At 51.3% G+C, this 27,098-nt stretch overlaps 1 protein-coding gene across 2 annotated transcripts; it reads left to right on the forward strand.

Moving 5' to 3' along the window:
* Positions 1-635: 635 nt before the first annotated feature.
* Positions 636-25,483, forward strand: LOC308128276 (glycogen phosphorylase, muscle form). 2 transcript variants are annotated; one of them, XR_013936548.1, is made up of 21 exons: positions 636-1,061; positions 5,461-5,562; positions 5,762-5,840; positions 5,950-6,053; positions 7,395-7,526; positions 7,643-7,754; positions 7,959-8,041; positions 8,128-8,271; positions 8,595-8,687; positions 9,090-9,236; positions 9,925-10,088; positions 12,563-12,677; positions 13,041-13,142; positions 13,760-13,907; positions 14,331-14,389; positions 15,766-15,907; positions 16,007-16,214; positions 16,290-16,424; positions 24,331-24,397; positions 24,574-25,040; positions 25,141-25,483. XR_013936548.1 is itself a non-coding variant. In XM_080493975.1 (20 exons), the coding sequence occupies exons 1-20, from the start codon at positions 819-821 to the stop codon at positions 24,721-24,723; spliced, it is 2,529 nt and encodes an 842-aa protein (XP_080350101.1). In that variant the 5' UTR covers positions 636-818; the 3' UTR covers positions 24,724-25,483. The 2 variants fall into 2 exon arrangements, 1 of the variants encoding a protein (XP_080350101.1); XM_080493975.1 differs by having other exon boundaries at positions 24,574-25,483.
* The last annotated feature ends 1,615 nt before the right edge of the window (positions 25,484-27,098 follow it).

The raw sequence follows: 27,098 nt of genomic DNA on the forward strand, positions 1-27,098 counted from the left end.
CTCTGCGTCTCTGGTTTGTCCTCCATCAACACGTCTCTGGTTTGTCCTCCATCAACACGTCTCTGGTTTGTCCTCCATCAACACGTCTCTGGTTTGTCCTCCATCAACACGTCTCTGGTTTGTCCTCCATCAACACGTCTCTGGTTTGTCCTCCATCATGGCGACTGGCTGTATTCCGTCTCTGGTCCGGTGACTCTGGTCCGGTGACTCTGGTCCGGTGACTCTGGTCCGGTGACTCTGGTCCGGTGACTCTGGTCCTACACGTAGGATGAGACTAAAAGAGATCCTGGTTGAGTCGTTCTGTTTTGGGATTAACCTCAAAATGACATGAAGTAAATGTAATAGTCACCAAAATAAAAGTGATGGGGGGGGGGGGGGGGGGGGGGCTGAATCATTCCACCTCTTAGAGGCCTTTATTCTCTGTCCCTGACAGGAAGTTCTTAGAATTAGAATTAAACAGCCTGTTAGCCTTTATTTGGTCTTTTCAGTTCAATCTGCGGTGAAGTGAAAGAGGAAGTTGATGTATTTCTAGAGCCCCCCCCCCCCCCCCCCCCCCCCCCCCCCCCCCCCCCCACACACACACACACACACACACACCCCCACCCCCACCACCACCCACACACCCCCATGAGTTCAGAGCTGGAGTTTTATTGTGAAGGGCGCCGCTGTACGTCCTCGCGCTGCGTCTTTACGCACGTATAAAGCGCGTGCACAGCGGCAGAGCGTCACTGGAGGCGGCCAGAGGGCAGACGGTTCATCCTCTCAGCCAGCAGCACGTCTCGGTCCAGTTCGGTTCGGTTCTGACTCCACCCGCCACCATGGCCAAGCCACTGTCGGACCAGGACAAGAGGAAGCAGATCTCGGTGCGCGGGCTCGCGGGGGTGGAGAACGTGGCGGACCTGAAGACCAACTTCAACCGACACCTGCACTTCACCCTGGTGAAGGACCGGAACGTGGCCACGAAGCGGGACTACTACTTCGCCCTGGCCAACACGGTGCGGGACCACCTGGTGGGCCGCTGGATCCGCACGCAGCAGCACTACTACGAGAAGGACCCCAAAGTAAGGGGGGGGGGGGGGGGGGGCACGTACACAGCTGATCGGGAGGGGGCGGGGCCGCTGCAGTGCCCCGCGCGTGCGTGCGCAGCCTCTGCGCGTGCGCGCGTGCTTTTCTTCCTTGTATAGTCGCCGCTTCGTGATGCGCGCGCGTCCGGCCTCAGCTTTCCGTTACGTAACGTGCAGCTCGAGCAGATGTCCGGCACGTTCACACACGCACGCGCGCTCCGCAGCTTTTGAGCACGGCGCGCGCTCCCGACGCCATGGCCGTGCGCCGCACACAAGCAATTTTAACGAGCGGGCGAGTATAAAGGGTGCGATGGTTACCACGCACGCGCGCGCACAGACAGTACAGGGGGATCTACTGGGTCTACTGGATCTACTGGATCTACGCGGTGTTGAACTGAAGTCCACAAACTGTCTTGGTCTCTTGGGAAACAGGAAGTTCCTGTTGTTTATGATTAAATTCCATCAAGTCGTTGATCAGTATCAGTTACAAGGAGACAGACAGTAATCTGATTACTCTCCAGGAACATTCACGACAAGTTAAGGAACAGTTGAACAGGTTTACTCTCTGAGGGGGGGGGGGGGGGGGAGGAGGAGTGTGATGGAGGAGGAGGAGTGTGATGGAGGAGGTGGAGGAGGAGGAGGAGGAGGAGTGTGATGGAGGAGGAGGAGTGTGATGATGAGGAGTGTTGATGGAGGAGGAGGAGTGTGATGGAGGAGGAGGAGTGTGATGGAGGAGGTGGAGGAGGAGGAGGAGGAGTGTGATGGAGGAGGAGGAGTGTGATGATGAGTGTGATGGAGGAGGAGGAGTGTGATGGAGGAGGAGTGTGATGGAGAAGGAGGAGTGTGATGGAGGAGTGAGGAGGAGGAGTGTGATGGAGGAGGAGTGTGATGGAGGAGGAGGAGGAGGAGTGTGATGTAGGAGGAGGAGTGTGATGTAGGAGGAGGAGTGTGATGGAGGAGGAGGAGTGTGATGGAGGAGGAGGAGTGTGATGGAGGAGGAGTGTGATGGAGGAGGAGGAGTGTGATGGAGGAGTGTGATGTAGGAGGAGGAGTGTGATGGAGGAGGAGTGTGATGGAGGAGGAGTGTGATGGAGGAGTGTGATGAGGAGGAGGAGTGTGATGGAGTAGGAGGAGTGTGATGGAGGAGTGTGATGGAGGAGGAGGAGTGTGATGAGGAGGAGGAGTGTGATGGAGGAGTGTGATGGAGATGGAGGAGGAGGAGTGTGATGGAGATGGAGGAGGAGGAGTGTGATGAGGAGGAGGAGTGTGATGGAGGAGTGTGATGGAGATGGAGGAGGAGGAGTGTGATGAGGAGGAGGTGGAGGCTCCACAGTCCCTCAGTGTCTCTCAGGACTGAAGCATTCAGAAAGATTCCTGTCGTTTCTTCAGGATCGTAGTTCCTCAGCATTAATATGCAGGAAGGGAAGGGGGCGTTCCTACTGGGGGGTCAGAGGTCACCTGATGAGGTCATCACATCCCTTCAGAGGAAAGAAACCCAGCTGCAGTACCACTACTCATTGGTCCAGTAACTGTAATCTGTTACTCAGCCAGTGTTTCTAACACTGAGCCATTGTCCTGCTGGGGAGTCACTGTGGACACACACACACACACACACACACACACACACACACACACACACACACACACACACACACACACACACACACACACACACACACACACACACACACACACACACACACACACACACACAGCCGTTCCGGGGCCATTGAGGGAGAAGTGAGAAGCACGTAGCTCCTAGTGCTAATGCTAATCACTCAACGCCGCTCAGTGATTAGCAGTAGCATGCCGCTGAGTGATTAGCATTAGCACCCTCCTGTGGTGAGACATGACGGACGGCTGATGCTCTGAATCAGAACAACGAACCACAGAACAGTTGAACCGGGACGCCTCGTCCTCCAGGAAACAGGAAGTGGTTCTGATCATCGATCCGGTCTGAGATTAGAACTCATGAACAATAGAAGCTTCTCTTCATCAGGTGACTCACCAGGCAATAATGGACACATGAAACAGTGCCACCTAGAGGAGGAGGCAGGAAATCCAGTCCACAGTTTGCAGCCAGCGAGCAGGCTAGGGAAGTAGCACGGTGCTATCCAACTTTTCATGGCAACATGTTGCTTTTTGGACGGATTTTAGTCTCAAAACACCACAAAGCAACACAGCAACGTGGATGTTAGCAAAGCAACACAGCAACAAGCAATGTTAGCAAAGCAACGCAGCAAAGCAACGCAGCAAAGCAACACAGCAACGTGGATGTTAGCAAAGCAACGAGCAATGTTAGCGCAGCAACGTGGATGTTAGCAAAGCAACACAGCAACGAGCAATGTTAGCAAAGCAACACAGCAATGTGGATGTTAGCAATTCAACATAGCAACATGGATGTTAGCAAAGCAACATAGCAACGTGGATATTAGCAAAGCAACGCAGCAACGTGGATGTTAGCAAAGCAACGCAGATGTTAGCAAAGCTACACAGCAACGTGGATATTAGCAAAGCAACAAAGCAACGCGCAATGTTAGCGCAGCAACGCAGATGTTAGCAATTCAACATAGCAACATGGATGTTAGCAAAGCAACATAGCAACGTGGATATTAGCAAAGCAACGCAGCAACGTGGATGTTAGCAAAGCAACGCAGATGTTAGCAAAGCAACAAAGCAACGCGCAATGTTAGCGCAGCAACGTGGATGTTAGCAAAGCAACACAGCAACGTGGATGTTAGGAAAGCAACAAAGCAACGCGCAATGTTAGCACTGCAACGTGGATGTTAGCAAAGCAACACAGCAATGTGGATGTTAACAAAGCAACGCAGCAATGTGGATGTTAACAAAGCAACGCAGCAACGTGGATGTTAGCAAAGCAACAAAGCAACGCGCAATGTTAGCGCAGCAACGTGGATGTTAGCAAAGCAACAAAGCAACGCACAATGTTAGCACTGCAACGTGGATGTTAGCAAAGCAACACAGCAACGTGGATGTTAGCAAAGCAACACGCAATGTTAGCGCAGCAACGTGGATGTTAGCAAAGCAACAAAGCAACGCACAATGTTAGCACTGCAACGTGGATGTTAACAAAGCAACGCAGCAACGTGGATGTTAGCAAAGCAACGAGCAATGTTAGCAAAGCAACGCAGCAACGTGGATGTTAACAAAGCAACGCTGCAACGTGGATGTTAGCAAAGCAACGAGCAATGTTAGCAAAGCAACGCAGCAACGTGGATGTTAGCAAAGCAACAAAGCAATGCGCAATGTTAGCGCAGCAACGTGGATGTTAGCAAAGCAACAAAGCAACGCACAATGTTAGCACTGCAACGTGGATGTTAGCAAAGCAACAAAGCAACGCACAATGTTAGCACTGCAACGTGGATGTTAGCAAAGCAACAAAGCAACGCACAATGTTAGCACTGCAACGTGGATGTTAGCAAAGCAACAAAGCAACGCACAATGTTAGCACTGCAACGTGGATGTTAGCAAAGCAACACAGCAACGTGGATGTTAGCAAAGCAACAAAGCAACACGCAATGTTAGCGCAGCAACGTGGATGTTAGCAAAGCAACAAAGCAACGCACAATGTTAGCGCAGCAACGTGGATGTTAGCAAAGCAACAAAGCAACGCACAATGTTAGCACTGCAACGTGGATGTTAACAAAGCAACGCAGCAACGTGGATGTTAGCAAAGCAACACAGCAACGAGCAATGTTAGCAAAGCAACGCAGCAACGTGGATGTTAGCAAAGCAACAGAGCAAAGCAACGCAGCAACGTGGATGTTAGCAGAGCCGTAGTCCAGCAGGGCGGCGCTCTGCAGCCAGACCTCAGTGTTTTCAGCCTCCAGCTCTGGGAGGAGAACAGCTCTGACATCAGAACAATGAGCAGCAGCTCCTCCAGGCTGTCAGCAGGAGATTCACACCTCCGTCAAGCTGCGTACTACTCCACCCTAAACTCCCTGGAAATAGTCCCAATGGTTGGAGCTGCGTTAGAGCTGGAAACATTGTGTTGCTGCTGCCTTGCTCAAGGGTTTCCCCAGGGATTAATAAAGTCATTCTGAGGTTCTAAAGATAGAACTAGTTTATTATGAGATGATGACGTCACGCAGACCCCCACATTGTCCACATGGAACTAAAATACTTAGTACTGCTTCCTTTACTGTCCTGATACTAACCTCAAGTTGTCTTTAGAGAGAGTACATGTATACATTAGTACATGTCATACTTTACTGTAGAGAGGAGTTTATTACAGCCTCATATAAAATAATAATAATATTAAAGCAAACAGAGCTCTGCTATCAGGGTAGTATCAGCAGATATCAAGTTCAGGATCAGAAGTGAAAATACGTGGATCAGTGCTTCACTCTTCTAAGGTGTCCTGTGTCTCCTGCAGCGGGTCTACTACCTGTCCCTGGAGTTCTACATGGGTAGAACCCTCCAGAACACCATGGTGAACCTGGCTCTGGAGAACGCCTGCGATGAAGCAACCTACCAGGTGAGGAGCTCCTCCGGTCCAGCAGGGGGAGCCACAGACGTCCAGAACGTATTTACTACCAACCACTGAGTGGACCTGGTCTGTTCCAGAACATTCTGATTCATAGACACAAAACAAATCAGCAGAACCTGTTCTGGTTCTGGCTCAGACTCTGGTTCTAGACTCTGGTTCAGACTGTGGTTCTGGTTCTGGTCCTCAGCTGGGTCTGGACATGGAGGAGCTGCAGGACATCGAGGAGGATGCTGGTCTCGGTAACGGAGGACTGGGCCGCCTGGCTGGTGAGCTGCCGCTGCCTCCTGATTGGCCGCTGCCAGACGGTGACACTCAGTGGCTCCTCCCCCTCCCCTGTCCCCGCCCCCTCTGGCCCCGCCCCCCCTGTCTCCACAGCCTGCTTCCTGGACTCCATGGCCTCTCTGGGTCTGGCTGCGTATGGATACGGAATCCGCTACGAGTTCGGAATCTTCAACCAGAAGATCCAGAACGGCTGGCAGGTACCATCATCTTCATCACACCTGCTCCTCTTCATCACACCAGAGAAAAGTTACTACGGAGTGAGAGTTTTAGTGGACGGTCTCTTGTTGTCATGGCGACGGTGTCTGGTAGTGAAGCAGGTGGAACCTCAGAATGTCTTCTTCAGAAGGAAATCCTTCCTTCCTTCCTCCCTTCCTCCCTTCACTACTTCCTTCCTTCCTTCCTTCCTCCCTTCCTCCCTTCACTCCTTCCTTCCTTCCTTCCTTCCTTCCTTCCTTCCTTCCTTCCTTCCTTCCTTCCTCCCTTCACTCCTTCCTTCCTTCCTTCCTTCCTTCCTTCCTTCCTTCCTCCCTTCACTCCTTCCTTCCTCCCTTCCTTCCTCCCTTCACTCCTTCCTTCCTCCCTTCCTTCCTCCCTTCACTCCTTCCTTCCTTCCTTCCTTCCTTCCTTCCTTCACTCCTTCCTTCCTTCACTCCTTCCTTCCTTCCTTCCTTCCTTCCTCCCTTCACTCCTTCCTTCCTTCCTTCCTTCCTTCCTTCCTTCCTTCCTTCCTTCCTCCCTTCACTCCTTCCTTCCTTCCTTCCTTCCTTCCTTCCTTCCTTCCTTCCTCCCTTCACTCCTTCCTTCCTCCCTTCCTTCCTCCCTTCACTCCTTCCTTCCTCCCTTCCTTCCTCCCTTCACTCCTTCCTTCCTTCCTTCCTTCCTTCCTTCCTTCACTCCTTCCTTCCTTCACTCCTTCCTTCCTTCCTTCCTTCCTTCCTCCCTTCACTCCTTCCTTCCTCCCTTCACTCCTTCCTTCCTCCCTTCCTCCCTTCACTCCTTCCTTCCTTCCTTCCTTCCTTCCTTCCTTCCTTCCTTCCTTCCTTCCTTCCTCCCTTCACTCCTTCCTTCCTTCCTTCCTTCCTTCCTTCCTTCCTTCCTTCCTTCCTCCCTTCACTCCTTCCTTCCTCCCTTCCTTCCTCCCTTCACTCCTTCCTTCCTTCCTTCCTTCCTCCCTTCACTCCTTCCTTCCTTCCTTCCTCCCTTCACTCCTTCCTCCCTTCACTCCTTCCTTCCTTCCTTCCTTCCTCCCTTCCTCCCTTCCTCCCTTCACTCCTTCCTTCCTTCCTGCCTCCCTCCTTCCCTCCCACGTCACTGCTGCTCTGACAACCAATCAGCGGGCATCAATACTTCATTGATCAGTAACTTAACTGGGACAGATGTTGGGCTCCAGGTGGTGAGACCGCCCTCTGCTGGACAGAGTGAGACCGCCCTCTGCTGGACAGAGTGAGACCGCCCTCTGCTGGACAGAGTGAATCATAACATGGACGTAGCCTCGGGGAACTCCCGGAGAGAATATTGACCCAGCTTGGTTCTGGCAGGTGGAGGAGGCTGATGATTGGCTGCGGTACGGTAACCCCTGGGAGAAGGCCCGGCCCGAGTACATGCGGCCCGTCCACTTCTACGGTCGATTGGAACACGGCCCGGACGGCGTGAAGTGGGTCGACACGCAGGTCAGTACCAGCGCTCACCAGCAGGAGGACATTCTCTTCCTCTGAGACACTGAAAGCTGCTTAAGTTCAGAGTATTCGAGTATGTTTGAGGAGTTGGGGTGCTCCTGTGCCTCCAGGTGATCCTCGCTCTCCCGTACGACACTCCGGTTCCTGGCTACAGGAACAACATCGTCAACACCATGAGGCTGTGGTCTGCCAAGGCGCCCTGCGACTTCAACCTCAAAGACTGTGAGTGTGGTGGACCTTCTCTTTGCTGTGGTTGGTAGTACGACGCCACGAGGCTCCGCGTTCCTGTGGCCTTGTTAGCGTACTGCTTTAGTCGTTCAGTGGTGAGCTGTGAAGAACCGGCAGGACTTCCAGATGGCCACACGATGGCGCCGTCAGGGACTGAAGGACTTGTGAGGATAAAGTTCTCCTGCTGTCGTCCCTCAGTTAACGTTGGCGGCTACATCCAGGCCGTGCTGGACAGGAACCTGGCGGAGAACATCTCCAGGGTTCTCTACCCCAACGACAACGTGAGTGATGCTTCCGCTGTCGGCAGAGAGACCAGGAGGAACCCGTCTGGGTTCTGGGTTCTGAGTTCTCCATTCTCCTCCTGCAGTTCTTCGAGGGAAAGGAACTGCGTCTCAAGCAGGAGTACTTTGTCGTGGCGGCGACTCTTCAAGACATCATCCGGCGCTTCAAAGCCTCCAAGTTCGGCTCCACCGAGTTCGTACGCATGGACCTGTCTACACTGCCCGACAAGGTGAGGTACTATAGACCGAGTACTGGTGGGGAGGTACTATAGACCGAGTACTGGTGAGGAGGTACTATAGACGGAGTACTGGTGGGGAGGTACTATAGACGGAGTACTGGTGAGGAGGTACTATAGACGGAGTACTGGTGAGGAGGTACTATAGACGAAGTACTGGTGGGGAGGTACTATAGACCATGTACTAGTGAGGAGGTACTATAGACGAAGTACTGGTGGGGAGGTACTATAGACCGAGTACTGGTGGGGAGGTACTATAGACGAAGTACTGGTGGGGAGGTACTATAGACGAAGTACTGAGCGGTCTCTGCCGGCAGGTTGCCATCCAGCTGAACGACACCCACCCTGCCATGGCCATCCCTGAGCTGATGAGGATCCTGGTGGACCTGGAGAAGCTCACCTGGGACAAGGTACCTGTTCCTCTCTGCTCCCACTCAGTCAGTACTGAGAACCAGCCAGATTGTAGTAATGGAACCAAAACTCGGTTCCTTCCTCTCCGGGAGCTTTGCTTCGTCTGTTTCTTGATTCTTCTTCCGTCGCTCTAGTTCTTTAAGTTTGACCGATGTGGTTTTACAGTCTGGATTGATTCTGGTCTTCAGAGAGGGGTAGGGTCAGCGCTTCCCTCTAGCGCTTTGGTGTCGTATCAAAGGAAGTATGGGTCCGAACCCGGAACCTTGTGGAACCAAACAAAGTGGAATCTGTTGGGAGAATTCGGTTTACCTCCGACCTACCTCTTACGTGTTTCTCAATATCTCACCGAGTTCAGCTTCTGACCCGATGAGCTCTGTAACCCCCCCCGTCCCCCCGGACAGGCCTGGGACATCGTGGTCCGTACCTGTGCCTACACCAACCACACCGTCCTGCCCGAGGCTCTGGAGCGCTGGCCCGTGGACCTGGTCCAGAACCTCCTGCCTCGACACCTGGAGATCATCTACGAGATCAACCGGAGGCACCTGGAGGTACGAGGGGGGGTCAGAGGTCGCCGCACTAATGTGGGAATGACGATCATGTAGAACCGACCAGCGTACCGACGTCCCGTGTTGATTATAAAGATCCGGTGACGCTTCAGAGAACCAGCGAAGAGTTTTTCTTCAAAGAATCAGAGTCCAAACAATCAAATGTTATTTTGAGCCAAACTACAATTTTGGTTGGTTTTTATTTTATTGTGCTCAAAATACTTTGTCACAATCCGCCACAAAGTCTCATGGGATTGCTGCACCAAGGCTAGCTAGTGCGGCCTGTCGTGTATTTCCACTTTGAACCACCAGGTGGTGCAGTGAGTCAGGAGGTTTCACCCTGAAAGGAACCAAAAGTTTGACCAGGTTACAAACGGGAAATTGAAGCTTTTTCAACAATAAACTGAAACTTGGACTCACTGCTGCCACCCAGTGCACAAAACTGGCATTACCTCAGTAATACACGCTTGATCTTTAGTCCTTTCTATCGACAAGAGAACCATTTTCACCGTTGATATGATCTATGAAAAAACTGAATTCACAAAGTAAATGTAGCTGAATTGGTTTCTTGAAAAAAATATCAAATGTCAGATTCCACTTCTTCTTTATCGGATGTTGAACGCCGCTGTCTCTCTCGCTCTCTCTCTCTCTCTCTCTCTCTCTCTCTCTCTCTCTCTCTCTCTCTCTCCAGCGCGTCGCCAAGCTTTTTCCCGGAGACGTGGATCGAATGCGCCGAATGTCGCTGATCGAGGAAGGAGACGCCAAGAAGATCAACATGGCTCATCTCTGCATCGTGGGCTCGCACGCCGTCAACGGAGTCGCTCGCATTCACTCCGAGATCATCAAAGACACCGTGTAGGAGAACCAGCCCGCCATCGTCACTAACCAGCCCGCCATCGTCACTAACCAGCCCGCCATCGTCACTAACCAGCCCGCCATCGTCACTAACCAGCTCGCCATCGTCACTAACCAGCCCGCCATCGTCACTAACCAGCTCGCCATCGTCACTAACCAGCCCGCCATCGTCACTAACCAGCCCGCCATCGTCACTAACCAGCCCGCCATCGTCACTAACCAGCCCGCCATCGTCACTAACCAGCTCGCCATCGTCTAACCAGCCCGCCATCGTCACTAACCAGCCCGCCATCGTCACTAGCCATCGTCACTAACCAGCTCGCCATCATCATTAACCAGCCCGCCATCATCACTAGCCAGCTCGCCATCGTCACTAACCAGCTGGCTATCATCATTAACCAGCTCACCATCTTGATTAACCAGCTCGCCATTGTCATTAACCAGCTCGCCATTGTCATTAACCAGCTCGCCATTGTCATTAACCAGCTCGCCATCTTTACTAACCAGCTTGCCATCATCATTAACCAGCCCGCCATCTTCACTAACCAGCCCACCATCTTCACTAACCAGCTTGCCATCGTCACTAACCAGCCCACCATCTTCACTAACCAGCTTGCCATCGTCACTAACCAGCTCGCCATCGTCACTAACCAGCTCGCTATCATCATTAACCAGCCCGCCATCGTCACTAACCAGCTCGCCATTGTCATTAACTAGCTAGCCATCTTCATTAACCAGCCCGCCATATTTACCAAATCTATTACATGTTAACTAAAGAATAAAGAATTTTAAACTGGTTAGTACAGCTGCTGATACTTTAACTTTGATTCAACTGAAGTTAAGTTGTTAAACGGTTCCAGATGTTCCAGATGTTCCAGATGTTTTATCATTTGCAGCAGTTTTACCTGCTTCATTTTAGCACATTTTGTTTCTGCTGTTTATGATATTTTAGCTTCTTTACATCCTTTAGCTGTTTATATCCCATGGATTAGTCATTAGCACTGGATTAGCCATTAGCACTGGATTAGTCATTAGCACTGGATTAGTCATTAGTGCTGGATTAGCCATTAGCACTGGATTAGTCATTAGCGCTGGATTAGTCATTAGTGCTGGATTAGCCAATCGTGCTGGATTAGTCATTAGCGCTGGATTAGTCATTAGTGCTGGATTAGTCATTATTGCTGGATTAGTCATTAGTGCTGGATTAGTCATTAGTGCTGGATTAGTCATTATTGCTGGATTAGTCATTAGCGCTGGATTAGTCATTAGTGCTGGATTAGTCATTAGTGCTGGATTAGCCAATCGTGCTGGATTAGCCAATCGTGCTGGATTAGTCATTATTGCTGGATTAGTCATTAGCGCTGGATTAGTCATTAGCGCTGGATTAGTCATTAGCACTAGATTAGCCATTAGCACTGGATTAGTCATTAGCGCTGGATTAGTCATTAGTGCTGGATTAGCCAATCGTGCTGGATTAGTCATTAGCGCTGGATTAGTCATTAGTGCTGGATTAGTCATTAGTGCTGGATTAGTCATTAGTGCTGGATTAGCCAATCGCGCTGGATTAGTCATTAGCACTGGATTAGTCATTAGCACTGGATTAGTCATTAGTGCTGGATTAGCCATTAGCACTGGATTAGCCATTAGCGCTGGATTAGTCATTAGTGCTGGATTAGCCAATCGTGCTGGATTAGTCATTAGCGCTGGATTAGTCATTAGTGCTGGATTAGTCATTATTGCTGGATTAGTCATTAGTGCTGGATTAGTCATTAGTGCTGGATTAGCCAATCGTGCTGGATTAGTCATTAGTGCTGGATTAGTCATTAGCGCTGGATTAGTCATTAGCGCTGGATTAGTCATTAGCGCTGGATTAGTCATTAGCACTGGATTAGCCATTAGCACTGGATTAGTCATTAGCGCTGGATTAGTCATTAGTGCTGGATTAGCCAATCGTGCTGGATTAGTCATTAGCGCTGGATTAGTCATTAGTGCTGGATTAGTCATTAGCGCTGGATTAGTCATTAGTGCTGGATTAGTCATTAGTGCTGGATTAGTCATTAGTGCTGGATTAGCCAATCGCGCTGGATTAGTCATTAGCACTGGATTAGTCATTAGTGCTGGATTAGCCAATCGCGCTGGATTAGTCATTAGCGCTGGATTAGCCAATCGCGCTGGATTAGCCATTAGCACTGGATTTGCCATTTGCAGTGGATTAGCCGTTAGCGCTGGATTAGCTGTTAGCGCTGGATGATTTGTTAGCGCTGGATGAGCTGTTAGCGCTGGATTAGCTGTTAGCGCTGGATGAGCTGTTAGCGCTGGATTAGTCGTTAGCACTGGATTAGCCAGCAAGTGTTTCACTGTTACTTCCTGTATTCTTGTTGACAAACTACTGGACCATCGTGGTCTTTAAGATCACGATGGTTCTAGTCATGGTGATCCTCCAGAGATAATCTGCGCTCTGGAATCTCCTCCAGGTTCAAGGATTTCTATGAACTGGATCCTCACAAGTTCCAGAACAAGACGAACGGCATCACGCCGAGGCGCTGGCTGGTCATGTGCAACCCGGGCCTGGCCGAGGTCATCGCCGAGGTGGGTTCCTTCCTGGAGCGTGAGACCGAGGAACCCCTGCTCCACCAGTTCCTCTGTGATCCCCCCTGACCCTCTATGACCCTCTATGATCCCCCTGATTCTGCTTCAGACTTTTATTCCTGGTTGATTCTCAACAAGACGCTGAAAGTGTGTGTGTGTGTGTGTGTGTGTGTGTGTGTGTGTGTGTGTGTGTGTGTGTGTGTGTGTGTGTGTGTGTGTGTGTGTGTGTGTGTGTGTGTGTGTGTGTGTGTGTGTGTGTGTGTGTGTGTGTGTGTGTGTGTGTGTGTGTGTGTGTGTGTGTGTGTGTGTGTGTGTGTGTGTGTGTGTGTGTGTGTGTGTGTGTGTGTGTGTGGTGTTCTCCAGAGGATTGGAGAGGACTACATCCGGGACCTGGACCAGCTGAAGAAGCTGCTGGACTTTGTGGACGACGACGTCTTCATCCGCGACGTGGCCAAAGTCAAACAGGTGAGATGAGAGGCTGAAGACTGGTTCTGTCTCATGGCGCTGGTGGATGGATGGTGGATGGTTCTGTCTCATGGCGCTGGCGGATGGTTCTGTCTCATGGTTCTGTCTCATGGCGCTGGTGGATGGTTCTGTCTCATGGCGCTGGCGGATGGTTCTGTCTCATGGTTCTGTCTCATGGCGCTGGTGGATGGTTCTGTCTCATGGCGCTGGCGGATGGTTCTGTCTCATGGCACTGGTGGATGGATGGTGGATGGTTCTGTCTCATGGCGCTGGTGGATGGTTCTGTCTCATGGCGCTGGTGGATGGATGGTGGATGGTTCTGTCTCATGGCGCTGGCGGATGGTTCTGTCTCATGGTTCTGTCTCATGGCGCTGGTGGATGGTTCTGTCTCATGGCGCTGGCGGATGGTTCTGTCTCATGGCACTGGTGGATGGATGGTGGATGGTTCTGTCTCATGGCGCTGGTGGATGGTTCTGTCTCATGGCGCTGGTGGATGGTTCTGTCTCATGGCGCTGGTGGATGGATGGTGGATGGTTCTGTCTCATGGCGCTGGTGGATGGTTCTGTCTCATGGCGCTGGTGGATGGTTCTGTCTCACCGTGTTCTGGAACCTTCCAGGAGAACAAGATGAAGTTCGCGGCTCACCTGGAGGAGCAGTACAAGGTGAAGATAAACCCCGCCTCCATGTTTGACGTGCAGGTGAAGAGGATCCACGAGTACAAGAGACAACTGCTCAACTGCCTGCACATCATCACCCAGTACAACCGTGAGTCTGCAGCACCGACAGAACCAGACAGAACCCAGGACAACTAGACAGAACCCAGTAGAACCCAGTACAACTAGACAGAACCCAGTACAACAAGAGAACCCAGTTAAACTAGACAGTCCCCAGTAGAACCAGACAGAACCCAGCAGAACCCGACATAACCCAGTGGAACCAGACAGAACCCAGTAGAACCCAACAGAACCCAGTAGAACCAGACAGGACCAAGTAGAACAAGATAACCCAGTAGAACGAGACAGGACCAAGTAGAACAAGATAACCCAGTAGAACCCAGTAGAACAAGATAACCCAGTAGAACTGGACACACCCACTAGAGCCAGATAACCCAGTAGAACCCACCAGAACCAATTAGAACTGGACAGAACCCAGTAGAACCCAGCAGAACTCTCTTTGTGTTCCACACAGGCATCAAGAAGGAGCCCACCAAGTCCTGGACCCCCAGAACCATCATGATCGGAGGGAAGGTCAGAACTCCTGCTGCAGACCTGTAGCGGTAGAACTGGAAAGACATAGATGAGTAGAAGTAGAGTGTAGACACGTTGAAGTGTAGAAGTAGACGTAGCTGTGTTGACGAGTCGAAGGCGACGAGAAGTAGACGTGTAGAAGTAGACCTGTAGTAATAGATGTATAGAAGTAGACGAGTAGTGGTGTAGAAGTAGACCTGTAGTAATAGATCCATAGAAGTAGACGAGTAGTGGTGTAGAAGTAGACGTGTAGTAATAGATCCATAGAAGTAGACGAGTAGTGGTGTAGAAGTAGACGTGTAGTAACAGATCCATAGAAGTAGACGAGTAGTGGTGTAGAAGTAGACCTATAGTAATAGATGTATAGAAGTAGACGAGTAGTGGTGTAGAAGTAGACCTGTAGTAATAGATGCATAGAAGTAGACGAGTAGTGGTGTAGAAGTAGACCTGTAGTAATAGATCCATAGAAGTAGACGAGTAGTGGTGTAGAAGTAGACGTGTAGTAATAGATCCATAGAAGTAGACGAGTAGTGGTGTAGAAGTAGACGTGTAGTAACAGATCCATAGAAGTAGACGAGTAGTGGTGTAGAAGTAGACCTGTAGTAATAGATGCATAGAAGTAGACGAGTAGTGGTGTAGAAGTAGACGTGTAGTAATAGATCCATAGAAGTAGACGAGTAGTGGTGTAGAAGTAGACCTGTAGTAATAGATGTATAGAAGTAGACGAGTAGTGGTGTAGAAGTAGACGTGTAGTAATAGATCCATAGAAGTAGACGAGTAGTGGTGTAGAAGTAGACGTGTAGTAATAGATCCATAGAAGTAGACGAGTAGTGGTGTAGAAGTAGACGTGTAGTAATAGATCCATAGAAGTAGACGAGTAGTGGTGTAGAAGTAGACGTGTAGTAACAGATCCATAGAAGTAGACGAGTAGTGGTGTAGAAGTAGACCTGTAGTAATAGATGCATAGAAGTAGACGAGTAGTGGTGTAGAGGTAGACATAGCCTTGTAGATGAGTGGAAGCAGATGGGCTGAAACACGACGTGCTGAGTCATGGTCTCTGGTTCAGCCTGCTGAGTCATGGTCTCTGGTTCAGCCTGCTGAGTCATGGTCTCTGGTTCAGCCTGCTGAGTCATAGTTTCTGGTTCAGCCTGCTGTCATAGTCTCTGGTTCAGCCTGCTGAGTCATGGTCTCTGGTTCAGCCTGCTGAGTCATAGTCTCTGGTTCAGCCTGCTGAGTCATAGTTTCTGGTTCAGCCTGCTGAGTCATGGTCTCTGGTTCAGCCTGCTGAGTCATAGTTTCTGGTTCAGCCTGCTGAGTCATAGTCTGTGGTTCAGCCTGCTGAGTCATGGTCTCTGGTTCCTGGGGTCTCTCCGCAGGCGGCTCCAGGATACCACACGGCCAAGATGATCATCAAGCTGATCACCTCCATCGGAGACATCGTCAATAACGACCCGGTTGTGGGCGACCGGCTGAAGGTGGTGTTCCTGGAGAACTACCGGGTCACTCTGGCTGAGAAAGGTCAGGAGGTCGTAGGGTCCAAAGTACCGGGGGAAGGGTCATGGTAGCTCATATCTCTGTCCCCGCCCCCCCCCCCCCCCCCCCCCCCCCCCCCCGCAGTGATCCCGGCCTCCGACCTATCAGAGCAGATCTCCACGGCGGGAACCGAGGCGTCCGGAACCGGCAACATGAAGTTCATGCTGAACGGAGCGCTGACCATCGGTACCATGGACGGAGCCAACGTGGAGATGGCAGAGGAGGCCGGCGAGGAGAACCTCTTCATCTTCGGCATGAGGGTCTCCGACGTGAAGGCCCTGGACCTCAAGGGGTGAGGGGGGGGGGGGGGGGGGACCGGAGGGGAGAGGGGGACCGGACACGGTCTCTGACGCTGACTCTGTTCCAGCTACGACGCTCGGTCCTACTACAACCGGATCCCGGAGCTGAAGCAGGCCATGGACCAGATCTCAGGAGGATTCTTCAGTCCTGGACAGCCCGGACTGTTCCAGGACCTGGTCCACATGCTGATGAACCATGACAGGTTTGAGACCGCAAGACAGTCATGACAAGAACCCTTTCCTGCTCTGGGCCCCGGTCTCACTGAGACCTGGTGTCGCGGGGTCCACCCAACAACCTTCCCAAAAATGGGAAAAACGATGGCGTAGTCGTCAGCTGTGTTGTTTTTCTAATTTATTGTTCAGGCCTCGCCAAAACAGTGATCATATTATTTACAAAGTGCAAAACAAATGGAAAAATACCCAACTAGGAAAATAAACAAAGCAAAGAAAACTCTATATACAAATCAGTACAGGTCTATATACATAAGAGTTAATCCTCAACTCCAGGATATAAGAATAATGCTCCTCAGGTCAGTACTTGTCACCACCTCTCTAACAAGAGTCCAACCCCCATCAGGCCCAGCGCGGCCCGTTTTATCCGATTAGCCCCTCCCACTGGGCGTAACCTTTTGCGGACAAAAGTTCTTATTTTTTCTGAAACCCAAATCCTACTACATAAGTAAATATATTTTCTATAATTTATCTTAGCAATAATTAACTATAAATTACCCCTTACTGACAGGATTTATGCATGCTTACAATAACCCCTCAGTAACCCCGGCAATAACGTTTTAAAGGAAATAAATAATAATAGTGTTCACGTGACTGCGAAACCTTCCGGGCCCACACCTTTTAAGCTGGCTGGTGGTATGACCCGGGTTCGCCAGTCACCCTGCAGGCGCGTCACTGCCAGCTGCCCTCCGCTACACTGGGAGGTGAGTGAAGGTGTGTGTGTGTGTGAGAAAGTATGCGAGAGAAATCGTACCGCTACAAGTGTGCACCCTTGGTCACGATACTGACAAAAGAGGGAAACTGGCTTGTATGTGAGTGCAGGTTTTTGCAGAGTAGGTAAGTGAGTGGGTGTCCGGGTGTGGGTGTGTGTGCGCGCATTACGCGGCGGGTGCGCCGCGATGAAATGCGCCACGTCAGCGCGCGTGATGGAGCCGCTCCATCACATCATCCCCCTCCTCCCGGAGGTTGACGATGTGCGGCAACCTAGATAGGTAATCTGCCACCACATTTGCCTGGCCTGCCCGGTGCCGGATTGTGAACCGGAATGGCTGTAGTGAGAGGTACCATCGGGTCAGGCGGGCATTGTTGTCCTTCATGGAGTCAATCCAGGTGAGTGCTCGGTGATCGGTTTCTAGATCAAACTCCCGTCCCAGTAGGTAGTAGCGCAAGCTCTCCAGCGCCCACTTAATGGCCAGGCCCTCCTTCTCCACTGTGGAATACCTGGTCTCCCATGGCTGGAGTTTGCGACTAAGATACAAGATTGGATGCTCCTCCCCTGGGTCCCCTTGGGCCAAAACCGCTCCAAGGCCGACTGCTGAGGCATCCACTTGAACCAAAAACCGTTGGGTGAAATCGGGGCTCTTAAGTACAGGTGAAGAACATAACCTGTCCTTTAGAGTGCAGAAGGCTGCCTCGCATTCTGCAGTCCATGTCACAGGGTTCTTCTGGTCCTTGCAGGTCAGGGCAGTCAGTGGAGCTGCAACCGTGGCAAACTGGGGCACAAAGCGTCGGTACCAGCCAACCAAACCCAAAAAGGACCGTACCTCCTTCTTGGTGTGAGGTCGAGGGCAGTTGCGGATAGCTTCCACCTTATCCACTTGCGGTCTCACCTCTCCTCGTCCCAGCTGGTAACCCAGGTAGCGTGTCTCCTGCTGGGCCCACTCACACTTGGAAGGGTTGAGTGTCAACCCAGCCTTCTGGATCTCTCGCAGCACCAAGGACAGATGTTGGACATGCTCTTCCCACGAGTGGCTGAAAATGACAACGTCATCCAGGTATGCTGCACTGCAGTGGTCCAAACCTTGAAGGACTTTATCCATCAGCCGCTGGAACGTGGCGGGTGCTCCATGAAGACCAAATGGCATGACTGTAAACTGGAACAGACCCGCTGGTGTCCGGAAGGCTGTATATGGCCTGCACGTCTTCTCCAGCGGCACCTGCCAGTATCCTTTACACAGATCCAAGGTGGTGATGTATCTGGCAGCTCCAATCCTCTCCAGCAGGTCATCAATCCTTGGCATCGGGTAAGCGTCAAACGCTGAGATGGAGTTGAGTTTTCGGAAGTCAATGCAGATCCGGAGCGAACCATCCTTCTTAAATACTATAACCACCGGACTGCACCACTCTGAGTTTGAAGGCTCAATCACTCCCAGCTTCAGCATCTCTTTCACCTCCTGCTGCAGCCTTCCAACCAGATGTTGTGGAACCCGGTAACAGCGTTGGCGAATGGGCTGTCCCTCCTTCAGGTGAACGGCATGCTCAACCAAGGTGGTCTGTCCTGGGCTGGATGCAAAGAGGGAGGAAACCCCCTGAAAAATCTGTCGAAGCTGGGCTGCCTGTTCTGGCTCAAGATGTGCTAGCACTGGACTGGTAGTCCTGGTTAGGTCCTCCATGCCCTCCAGGTCCTCCTCCATTTCCTCCTCTGGCTCCACCTTCCTCACCAACAGCGATTGGACCGGAGGCTGATACAGACGCTCCTTCCACTCCTTCAGCAGGTTGATATGGTACGTCTGTTTGGTTTTTTTCTTCTCTGGGCAATGAAGCTCATAGGTGACTGGGCCCATTCTACGGCTGACCACGTATGGCCCTTGCCATTTCGCCAGGAGCTTGTTGCTGGAAGATGGGAGGAGCAACAGGACCTTTTGGCCCGGTTGGAACTCCCGGTGTCGTGCCTGCTGGTCATACCAGGTCTTCTGGGTCTTCTGGGCCTCCCGCAGGTTCATCTCTGCCTCTTCCTGGTATTGAGACAGCCGTTCTCTCATCTCCAGACCAAACTGTACCACGCCTCGGTCACTTGGCTCGGTGGGTGGTCCCTCCCAGCTCTTCCGGATCAGATCCAACGGCCCCTGGACATCCCAGCCATACAACAACTCAAAAGGTGAGAAACCTGTCGACGCCTGGGGAACTTCTCTGTAGGCGAAGAGCAGGAACGGCAGCCAGCGGTCCCAGTCCTTGCCGGTGTCATCCACAAATTTCTGGAGCATCCTTTTGAGCGTCTGGTTGAACCGCTCCACTAGCCCATCCGTCTGTGGGTGGTATGGGGTAGTCTTGATTGCAGAGATGCCCAGTTGTTTGTTGAATTGTTGCATTAGCCTTGAAGTAAAGTTCGTTCCCTGGTCAGTCAGGATCTCCTCTGGTATCCCCACCCTGGAAAAGAGTTGTACCAATGCACGCAGAACATTGGCAGTAGTGATGGTACGCAGTGGGAAAGCTTCCGGAAACCGGGTGGCATAGTCACATACCACCAGGATGTACTGGTGACCACTGCTGCTCTTCACCAACGGGCCTACAATGTCCATGGCAATTCTGCGAAAGGGAGTGGATATGATAGGTAGTGGTTGCAGGAATGCTCGGGCTGATTTTCGGGTAGCACATGTCATCTGGCATGTTGGGCATGTTGTGCAATATTTCTGTACATCAGTATACATGGATGGCCAATAAAACCGTGAACTAATGCGGAGAAAGGTTTTGTGACGGCCAAGGTGTCCAGACCAAGGGAGTGTGTGTGCAAGGTGCATTATCAGTGGTCTGCAACTGGCTGGAACTACCAGGCGTTTCTGATCCCCCTCTATTGCATACAACACCTCCTGCTCAACAACGAACTTCTGGCGGCCCACCAAAGTTTCACTAGTCCCCTCCTCTACTTTAGCAAACAATGGTTTCAAAGTGTCATCCCCTCTTTGAAGCACAGAAACATTCTCAGGTACAGCCCACAAAACATTGGTTTTTTCTGGCTCGGTCGTCTTCTGCTGCTTTTCAAAGCGGCGTTGGCGACGTGATTTTTTTGGCCCCTTGGTGCCACCCTCACACAGACTATAGTCAAAGTCTGGGAGTGGTTGGACACCAGCTTTGGCTTGAGCTCGGGTGATCACAGGACAAGACATAGTCACATTACATTCACTCTCATCCCCACAGTCTTTTTCTTCAAGCAGTTCATGTTCATTCAGTAGCTCTAGGAGTACTGGAAAGTCCCACCCCAAAATAGCATCCACAGGCAAGTGCTCCACCACCCCAACAGTCACCATATACGGTTGATCATTGATAATAACAGTGACATCTGCCTTAGGGTAGGGATGCTTATCCCCATGAACACACAGTATTTCCTCCTGTCTGCCATAGTCCACACTGCTCAGGGGTACCATACTCTTTTTTATCAAAGACAGGTAGCTACCCGTGTCCAACAGAGCAGTGACTTGCTGTCCATTAATAATAACAGTCTTATAGCGCTGTACAACAGTTTTGTCCTCCTCCGGGGCCAACTCAGGCCGTGGTGCATAGCACGCGCCAGAGACCTTAGCTTTCCGGATGGGGCACACGGAAGCTTTGTGTCCAGTCTGCTGACAGTAATAACAAACGAAGTCCTTACCGGCTGGTTGTTGGTTGGTGGTGGTGCTGGTGGTACCTGATGCATACGGGCGACTCTCTCTCCTTGCCGGTTGGAACAGGTCTGGTCGTAGGGCTGGTCGGTGGGGTGCGCTGGTCGAGCGTGCAGTCGGTCCTCCACTCCGAGCGTTGAGGTACTGCAGAGCCAGTTTAGCCGCCGTCTGCCCCTCCTGTGGTTCATGTTCTTTCACCCAGGTTCTCATCTCTCCAGGCAGGACGCGAAGCAGCTGCTCCAGGATGATGGCCTCACCGATCTCCTCTTTGCTGTGCTGCTCAGGTCGAATCCAGCGTCGGTAGAGTCCCCTCATGCGGTGGTAGGTTTCCGTCGGAGTCTCCCCAGGTGGTATGATGGTCGACCTGAACCTCTGCCGGTATGTCTCAGGGGAGATGTCAAACTTTGACAACAGTGCCTCCCTCAGGTCGGGGTAATGGTGGGCTCTTTCCTCATCCATCGCGGTGTAGGCCTCCAACGCCTTACCAGACAGCAGTGGAACGAGTCTGCAAGCCCACTCATCCTCCGGCCACTTCCAGGTCTTTGCAATGCGCTCAAAGCGTAATAAATAGTTCTCGATGTCCTCCCCTGTTTGATATGGAGGGATTTTTGGTTGTGAATAGTGTCTTGGTGGGTCTGGTCTGAGGTTGGGGTCCATCACCTGGGACATCGGTGACACTGACCCCTGCCTATCTCGTGTGCGTGGTGCGGGGGTTGGTAAAACCAGTCTAGGGCTGCTGGCAGTCATGGTGCTGGGTGTTATGGCTGCAGCTCCCGGACCCAGAGCTGGTAGATGAGGATGTGCTTCAGGCTGCAGAGAAAGCCTCAAACCTCGAAGCTCCTCCAGCAGGACCACCTCTCTCCGCTCCTGTGCCATCAGGAAGTCCCTCATCATGGCGCTAAGCTCTCCTCCTGATGATGTCCCTGACGAGCCGGCAGCAAAACAGGGTTGCACCTTTTCCTCCTCTGCGGAAGATGTCGGTTCTGTTTCCCATGCCTGCTCTTCCTCCTCGGCTGCCGCCTCAGCCTGTGTTCGCTGGGAGCGCAGTCCTGTACGCTGTTTTGGAAGGCGAGTGAGCTTCTTACGACTAGCCATCCCACTTCTGACACCATATGTCGCGGGGTCCACCCAACAACCTTCCCAAAAATGGGAAAAACGATGGCGTAGTCGTCAGCTGTGTTGTTTTTCTAATTTATTGTTCAGGCCTCGCCAAAACAGTGATCATATTATTTACAAAGTGCAAAACAAATGGAAAAATACCCAACTAGGAAAATAAACAAAGCAAAGAAAACTCTATATACAAATCTGTACAGGTTTATACACATAAGAGTTAATCCTCAACTCCAGGATATAAGAATAATGCTCCTCAGGTCAGTACTTGTCACCACCTCTCTAACAAGAGTCCAACTCCCCATCAGGCCCAGCGCGGCCCGTTTTATCCGATTAGCCCCTCCCACTGGGCGGAACCTTTTGCGGACAAAAGTTCTTATTTTTTCTGAAACCCAAATCCTACTACATAAGTAAATATATTTTCTATAATTTATCTTAGCAATAATTAACTATAAATTACCCCTTACTGACAGGATTTATGCATGCTTACAATAACCCCTCAGTAACCCCGGCAATAACGTTTTAAAGGAAATAAATAATAATAGTGTTCACGTGACTGCGAAACCTTCCGGGCCCACACCTTTTAAGCTGGCTGGTGGTATGACCCGGGTTCGCCAGTCACCCTGCAGGCGCGTCACTGCCAGCTGCCCTCCGCTACACTGGGAGGTGAGTGAAGGTGTGTGTGTGTGTGAGAAAGTATGCGAGAGAAATCGTACCGCTACAAGTGTGCACCCTTGGTCACGATACTGACAAAAGAGGGAAACTGGCTTGTATGTGAGTGCAGGTTATTGCAGAGTAGGTAAGTGAGTGGGTGTCCGGGTGTGGGTGTGTGTGCGCGCATTACGCGGCGGGTGCGCCGCGATGAAATGCGCCACGTCAGCGCGCGTGATGGAGCCGCTCCATCACACCTGGTCTCTCTGGGTCCTGGTCTCTCTGGGTCCTGGGGTACGTCTGAATTGTCCCTCCTATCTCCTTATCTATGGACTTTACCTTAAGCCCAGGACGACATCACGGGGTTAAGGAAAGGAGTTAGGAGGCTTCCTAAAGGAGATAGGAGGCTTCCTAAAGGAGATAGGAGGCTTCCTAAAGGAGATAGGAGGCTTCCTAAAGGAGATAGGAGGCTTCCTAAAGGAGATAAGGAAAGGAGTTAGGAGGCTTCCTAAAGGAGTTAGTGAAAGGTGTTAGGAGGCTTCCTAAAGGAGTTAGGAAAGGTGTTAGGAGGCTTCCTAAAGGAGTTAGTAAAGGAGTTAGGAGGCTTCCTAAAGGAGTTAAGGAAAGGAGTTAGGAGGCTTCCTAAAGGAGTTAAGGAAAGGAGATCACGGTGGTGAGGCAGTCAGACTTTCACTTAGTGATGTCATAATAAAGCGACGGCGGCTCTAGTTAGTGACGTCTGCCATGGTGGGGAAAGAACTACAAGTTTCTGAAAATGAACTACAAAAGGTTCCTCTGGGTTCTAGATGATTTCCAGTGGTTCTAGGCAGATTATTGCTTTGGTAACTTACATGATCTGCTCCTTTTTCAGTCATCCTGAGTTTCCCTGAAGCTCCGATGAGCGGGTTCCTTTAAATGTTGTCGCCGCAAGGAACTGTGGGGGAACATGAGCTGGTCTCCTTTGGTAAAGGAACCATCAGTGGTTCCTAGGCTAAAGGAGGTTCTAAAGGAAGCATCAGTGGTTCCTAGGCTAAAGGAGGTTCTAAAGGAAGCATCAGTGGTTCCTAGGCTAAAGGAGGTTCTAAAGGATGCATCAGTGGTTCCTAGGCTAAAGGAGGTTCTAAAGGAAGCATCAGTGGTTCCTAGGCTAGAGGAGGTTCTAAAGGAAGCATCAGTGGTTCCTAAGCTAAAGGAGGTTCTAAAGGAAGCATCGGTGGTTCCTAGGCTAAAGGAGGTTCTAAAGGAACCATCGGTGGTTCCTAGGCTAAAGGAGGTTCTAAAGGATGCATCAGTGGTTCCTAGGCTAGAGGAGGTTCTAAAGGAAGCATCAGTGGTTCCTAGGCTAGAGGAGGTTCTAAAGGAAGCATCAGTGGTTCCTAAGCTAAAGGAGGTTCTAAAGGAAGCATCAGTGGTTCCTAGGCTAGAGGAGGTTCTAAAGGAACCATCAGTGGTTCCTAGGCTAGAGGAGGTTCTATAGGAACCATCAGTGGTTCCTCGGTTCCTATAGAACCTCCTTTAGCCATCAGTGGTTCCTAGGCTAAAGGAGGTTCTAAAGGAAGCAACGAGCCTCCTTTCCTTTGTTAGTGAGGACTCAGACCGTCCTCATCATGGCCGCCACACTAAAGACTTCCGGGGTGAAGGAGGACGGACAGAGAAGGAGACAGGAGGGACATTAGGACGTACTCCTGGTCTCTCTCTGACCTGATCTCACTCTGGGACCCGGTCTCTATGGTCTCTGCAGGTTCAAGGTCTTTGCGGACTACGAGGACTACATCCAGTGTCAGGAGAAAGTCAGCGCTCTGTACAAGGTCAGTGAGTCGCCCCCTGCTGGCCGCCGCTGGAAAACCAGTCAAATAAATGAAAGTAGTTTTTCTTTAAAAAAAATGAACAATAAGAATGTTTGTATGTGTGTAACCCCCCCCCTCATGCACCCCCCCCCCCCCCCCCCCCCCCTACACACACACACACACACACACACACACAGGACCCCAGGGAGTGGACCAGGATGGTGATACACAACATCGCCGGCTGTGGGAAGTTCTCGAGCGACCGTACCATCTCGCAGTACGCCCGGGAGATCTGGGGCATGGAGCCCAGCCTGGACAAGATCGCAGCCCCCGATGACCCGCGCTAGGCCCCGCCCCCGGCCCCGCCCCCGGCCCCGCCCCCGGCCCCGTAGCTTCATCACTGTGCAGCCAGTTGAAAAAGTTCAAAACCCATTTTGAGTTCCAGACGGTAAATTCCCAGTGTGAGCTTTTCTCCCGGTAATCCTTCAGGTGAAGTGGGAACCCGTCCCGGTAGAGTCTGTGGACCTGTTCCGCTTCTAACAGTCCAACGGTCTTCCATTAGGGTTTCCCACCCCAATCCTAACCTAGTCCTAACCTAGTCCGACCCGGGTCCCACCCCAATCCTAACCTAGTCCCAACAGAGTCCGACCCGGGTCCCAACCGAGTCCTAACCGAGTCCTAACCTAGTCCGACCAGGGTCCCACCCCAATCCTAACCTAGTCCCAACAGAGTCCGACCCGGGTCCCAACCGAATCCTAACCGAGTCCAAACCGAGTCTGACCTGGGTCCCAACCGAGTCCAAACCAAGTCCAACTCGAGTCACAACCGAGTCTGACCCGGGTCCGTGTTCGCTGCAGATGTTAGTTTGAGCTTTGCTTTGTGGTGTTGGCTGATTGTCTCTGTGTCTGTTACTGTGTCTGTTCCTGCTGGAGGGTCTGTTACTGTTACTGTGTCTGTTACTGCTGGAGGATCTGTTACTGCTGGAGGGTCTGTTAATGCTGGAGGACCTGTGACTGCTGGAGGACCCTGCTGTAGCTGTTCACTTAACCTCATCCTTTACTGTCACATGCTTTTATTTTTTAGCCAATAAAGGAAATATAACCTGTTTGTTCACTGATTGTCTCTGTTCCAGACCAGGTCTCTGTTCCAGACAGGGTCTCTGTTCCAGACCGGGTCTCTGTTCCAGACCTGGTCTCTGTTCCAGACAGGGTCTCTGTTCCAGACCAGGAGCCTCATTTATTAAAGCTGCTGAAGCACAAAAGGTCCTGGAAGATGCCTACACCACTTCCCGCAGAAAGTTTGTTATAAAAAATAAAGAAAACTTAGCGGGAGAATGTTGGTACCGCTACGACAACCTAGAACCTTGAGCAGCACATTCTGGAGACGAGGAACCTGGTGGTGCTGATGGTGAAGTGGTGAATGGAACCAGATGAATCTCGTACACTTATTGTCTTCCAATATCACTTATTGATCTCCATGATCATAAACAGCTGAGCTGCAGAGTTCTAGATGTTTCCTTAGTGGAACGTTCCTGCTGAGTCAGCAGAACCATGTTCATATGTCACCTGCCCCTTTTGCCCCAAGCCAGAAGTGCTGTTTCCATCCATCCATCCATCTTCTCCATCTTATCCGTTCCCGGGTGGTGGGGGTGTCAGTCTGAGCACCGTCACCCAGATCACATTGACCCATTAAGAACCTTCCTGCAGGTGGAGAGCCCACAGGAAGGTGGAGAGCCCACAGGAAGGTGGAGAGCTCACAGGAAGGTGGAGAGCCCACAGGAAGGTGGAGAGCTCACAGGAAGGTGGAGAGCCCTCAGGAAGGTGGAGAGCTCACAGGAAGGTGGAGAGCCCTCAGGAAGGTGGAGAGCCCACAGGAAGGTGGAGAGCTCACAGGAAGGTGGAGAGCCCTCAGGAAGGTGGAGAGCTCACAGGAAGGTGGAGAGCCCACAGGAAGGAGTTCTGTTTTTAGCCCGGTGTTTTTTAGATCTCTCTACAGGACAGACCGAAGGTCTGGACACCTTCTCATTCACAGTTTTCTTTATCTTCACGACTATGGACATTGTAGAGTCACACTGAAGCATCAAAACTATGAACACATGTGGAAATATGTACTGAACAAAAGAGTGTAAAACAAGTGAAAACAGGCCTTATGTTCTAGGTTCTTCAAAGTATTACTGCTCTGGACACACTCTGGATTCACTTGATGAGCTTCAAGAGGTAGTCCCCTGAAGGGTCTTCACTCCCCAGGTGAGCCCTGTCAGGTGTAATAAGGGGGATTCTAACCTTCTAACTGGGGTTGGGACCATCAGGTCTGCAGGAGTCAGGTGGATCCACAGCTGATAGTCCTCCTGAAGAGTTAGAATTGGTATTATGGAAAGAAACAAGCAAAGTAAAGAAAAAGGAGTGGCCGTCAGTACTTTAAGAAATGAAGGTCAGTCAGTCTCTAAAACCATCAAGCTACAAAGGAACTGGCTCACATGAGGACCCCCCAGGAGAGGAGGACCAGGAGTCTCCTCTGCTGTGGAGGACAAGTCATCCGAGTCACCAGCCTCAGAACTGGCAGGTTAACAGCAGCTCAGATTAGAGACCAGGTCAATGCCACACAGAGTTCTAGCAGCAGACACATCTCTTGAACAACTGTGAAGAGGAGACTGTGTGAATCAGGTCTTCATGGTAGAAGAGCTGCTAGGAAACCACTGCTAAGGACAGGCAACCAGCAGAAG

Source organism: Lipophrys pholis (genome assembly GCF_963383615.2).
Source record: "Lipophrys pholis genome assembly, contig: SCAFFOLD_34, whole genome shotgun sequence".
Lineage (NCBI taxonomy): Eukaryota > Metazoa > Chordata > Actinopteri > Blenniiformes > Blenniidae > Lipophrys > Lipophrys pholis.

Coding starts and splice junctions, on each gene's coding strand:
- LOC308128276 (XM_080493975.1), top strand. CDS start 819: ATGGCCAAGCCACTGTCGGACCAGGACAAGAGGAAGCAGATCTCGGTG. Junction 8,688..9,089: donor AGAAGCTCACCTGGGACAAG/GTACCTGTTCCT, acceptor CCCCCCGGACAG/GCCTGGGACATCGTGGTCCG. Junction 10,089..12,562: donor GAGATCATCAAAGACACCGT/GTAGGAGAACCA, acceptor AATCTCCTCCAG/GTTCAAGGATTTCTATGAAC.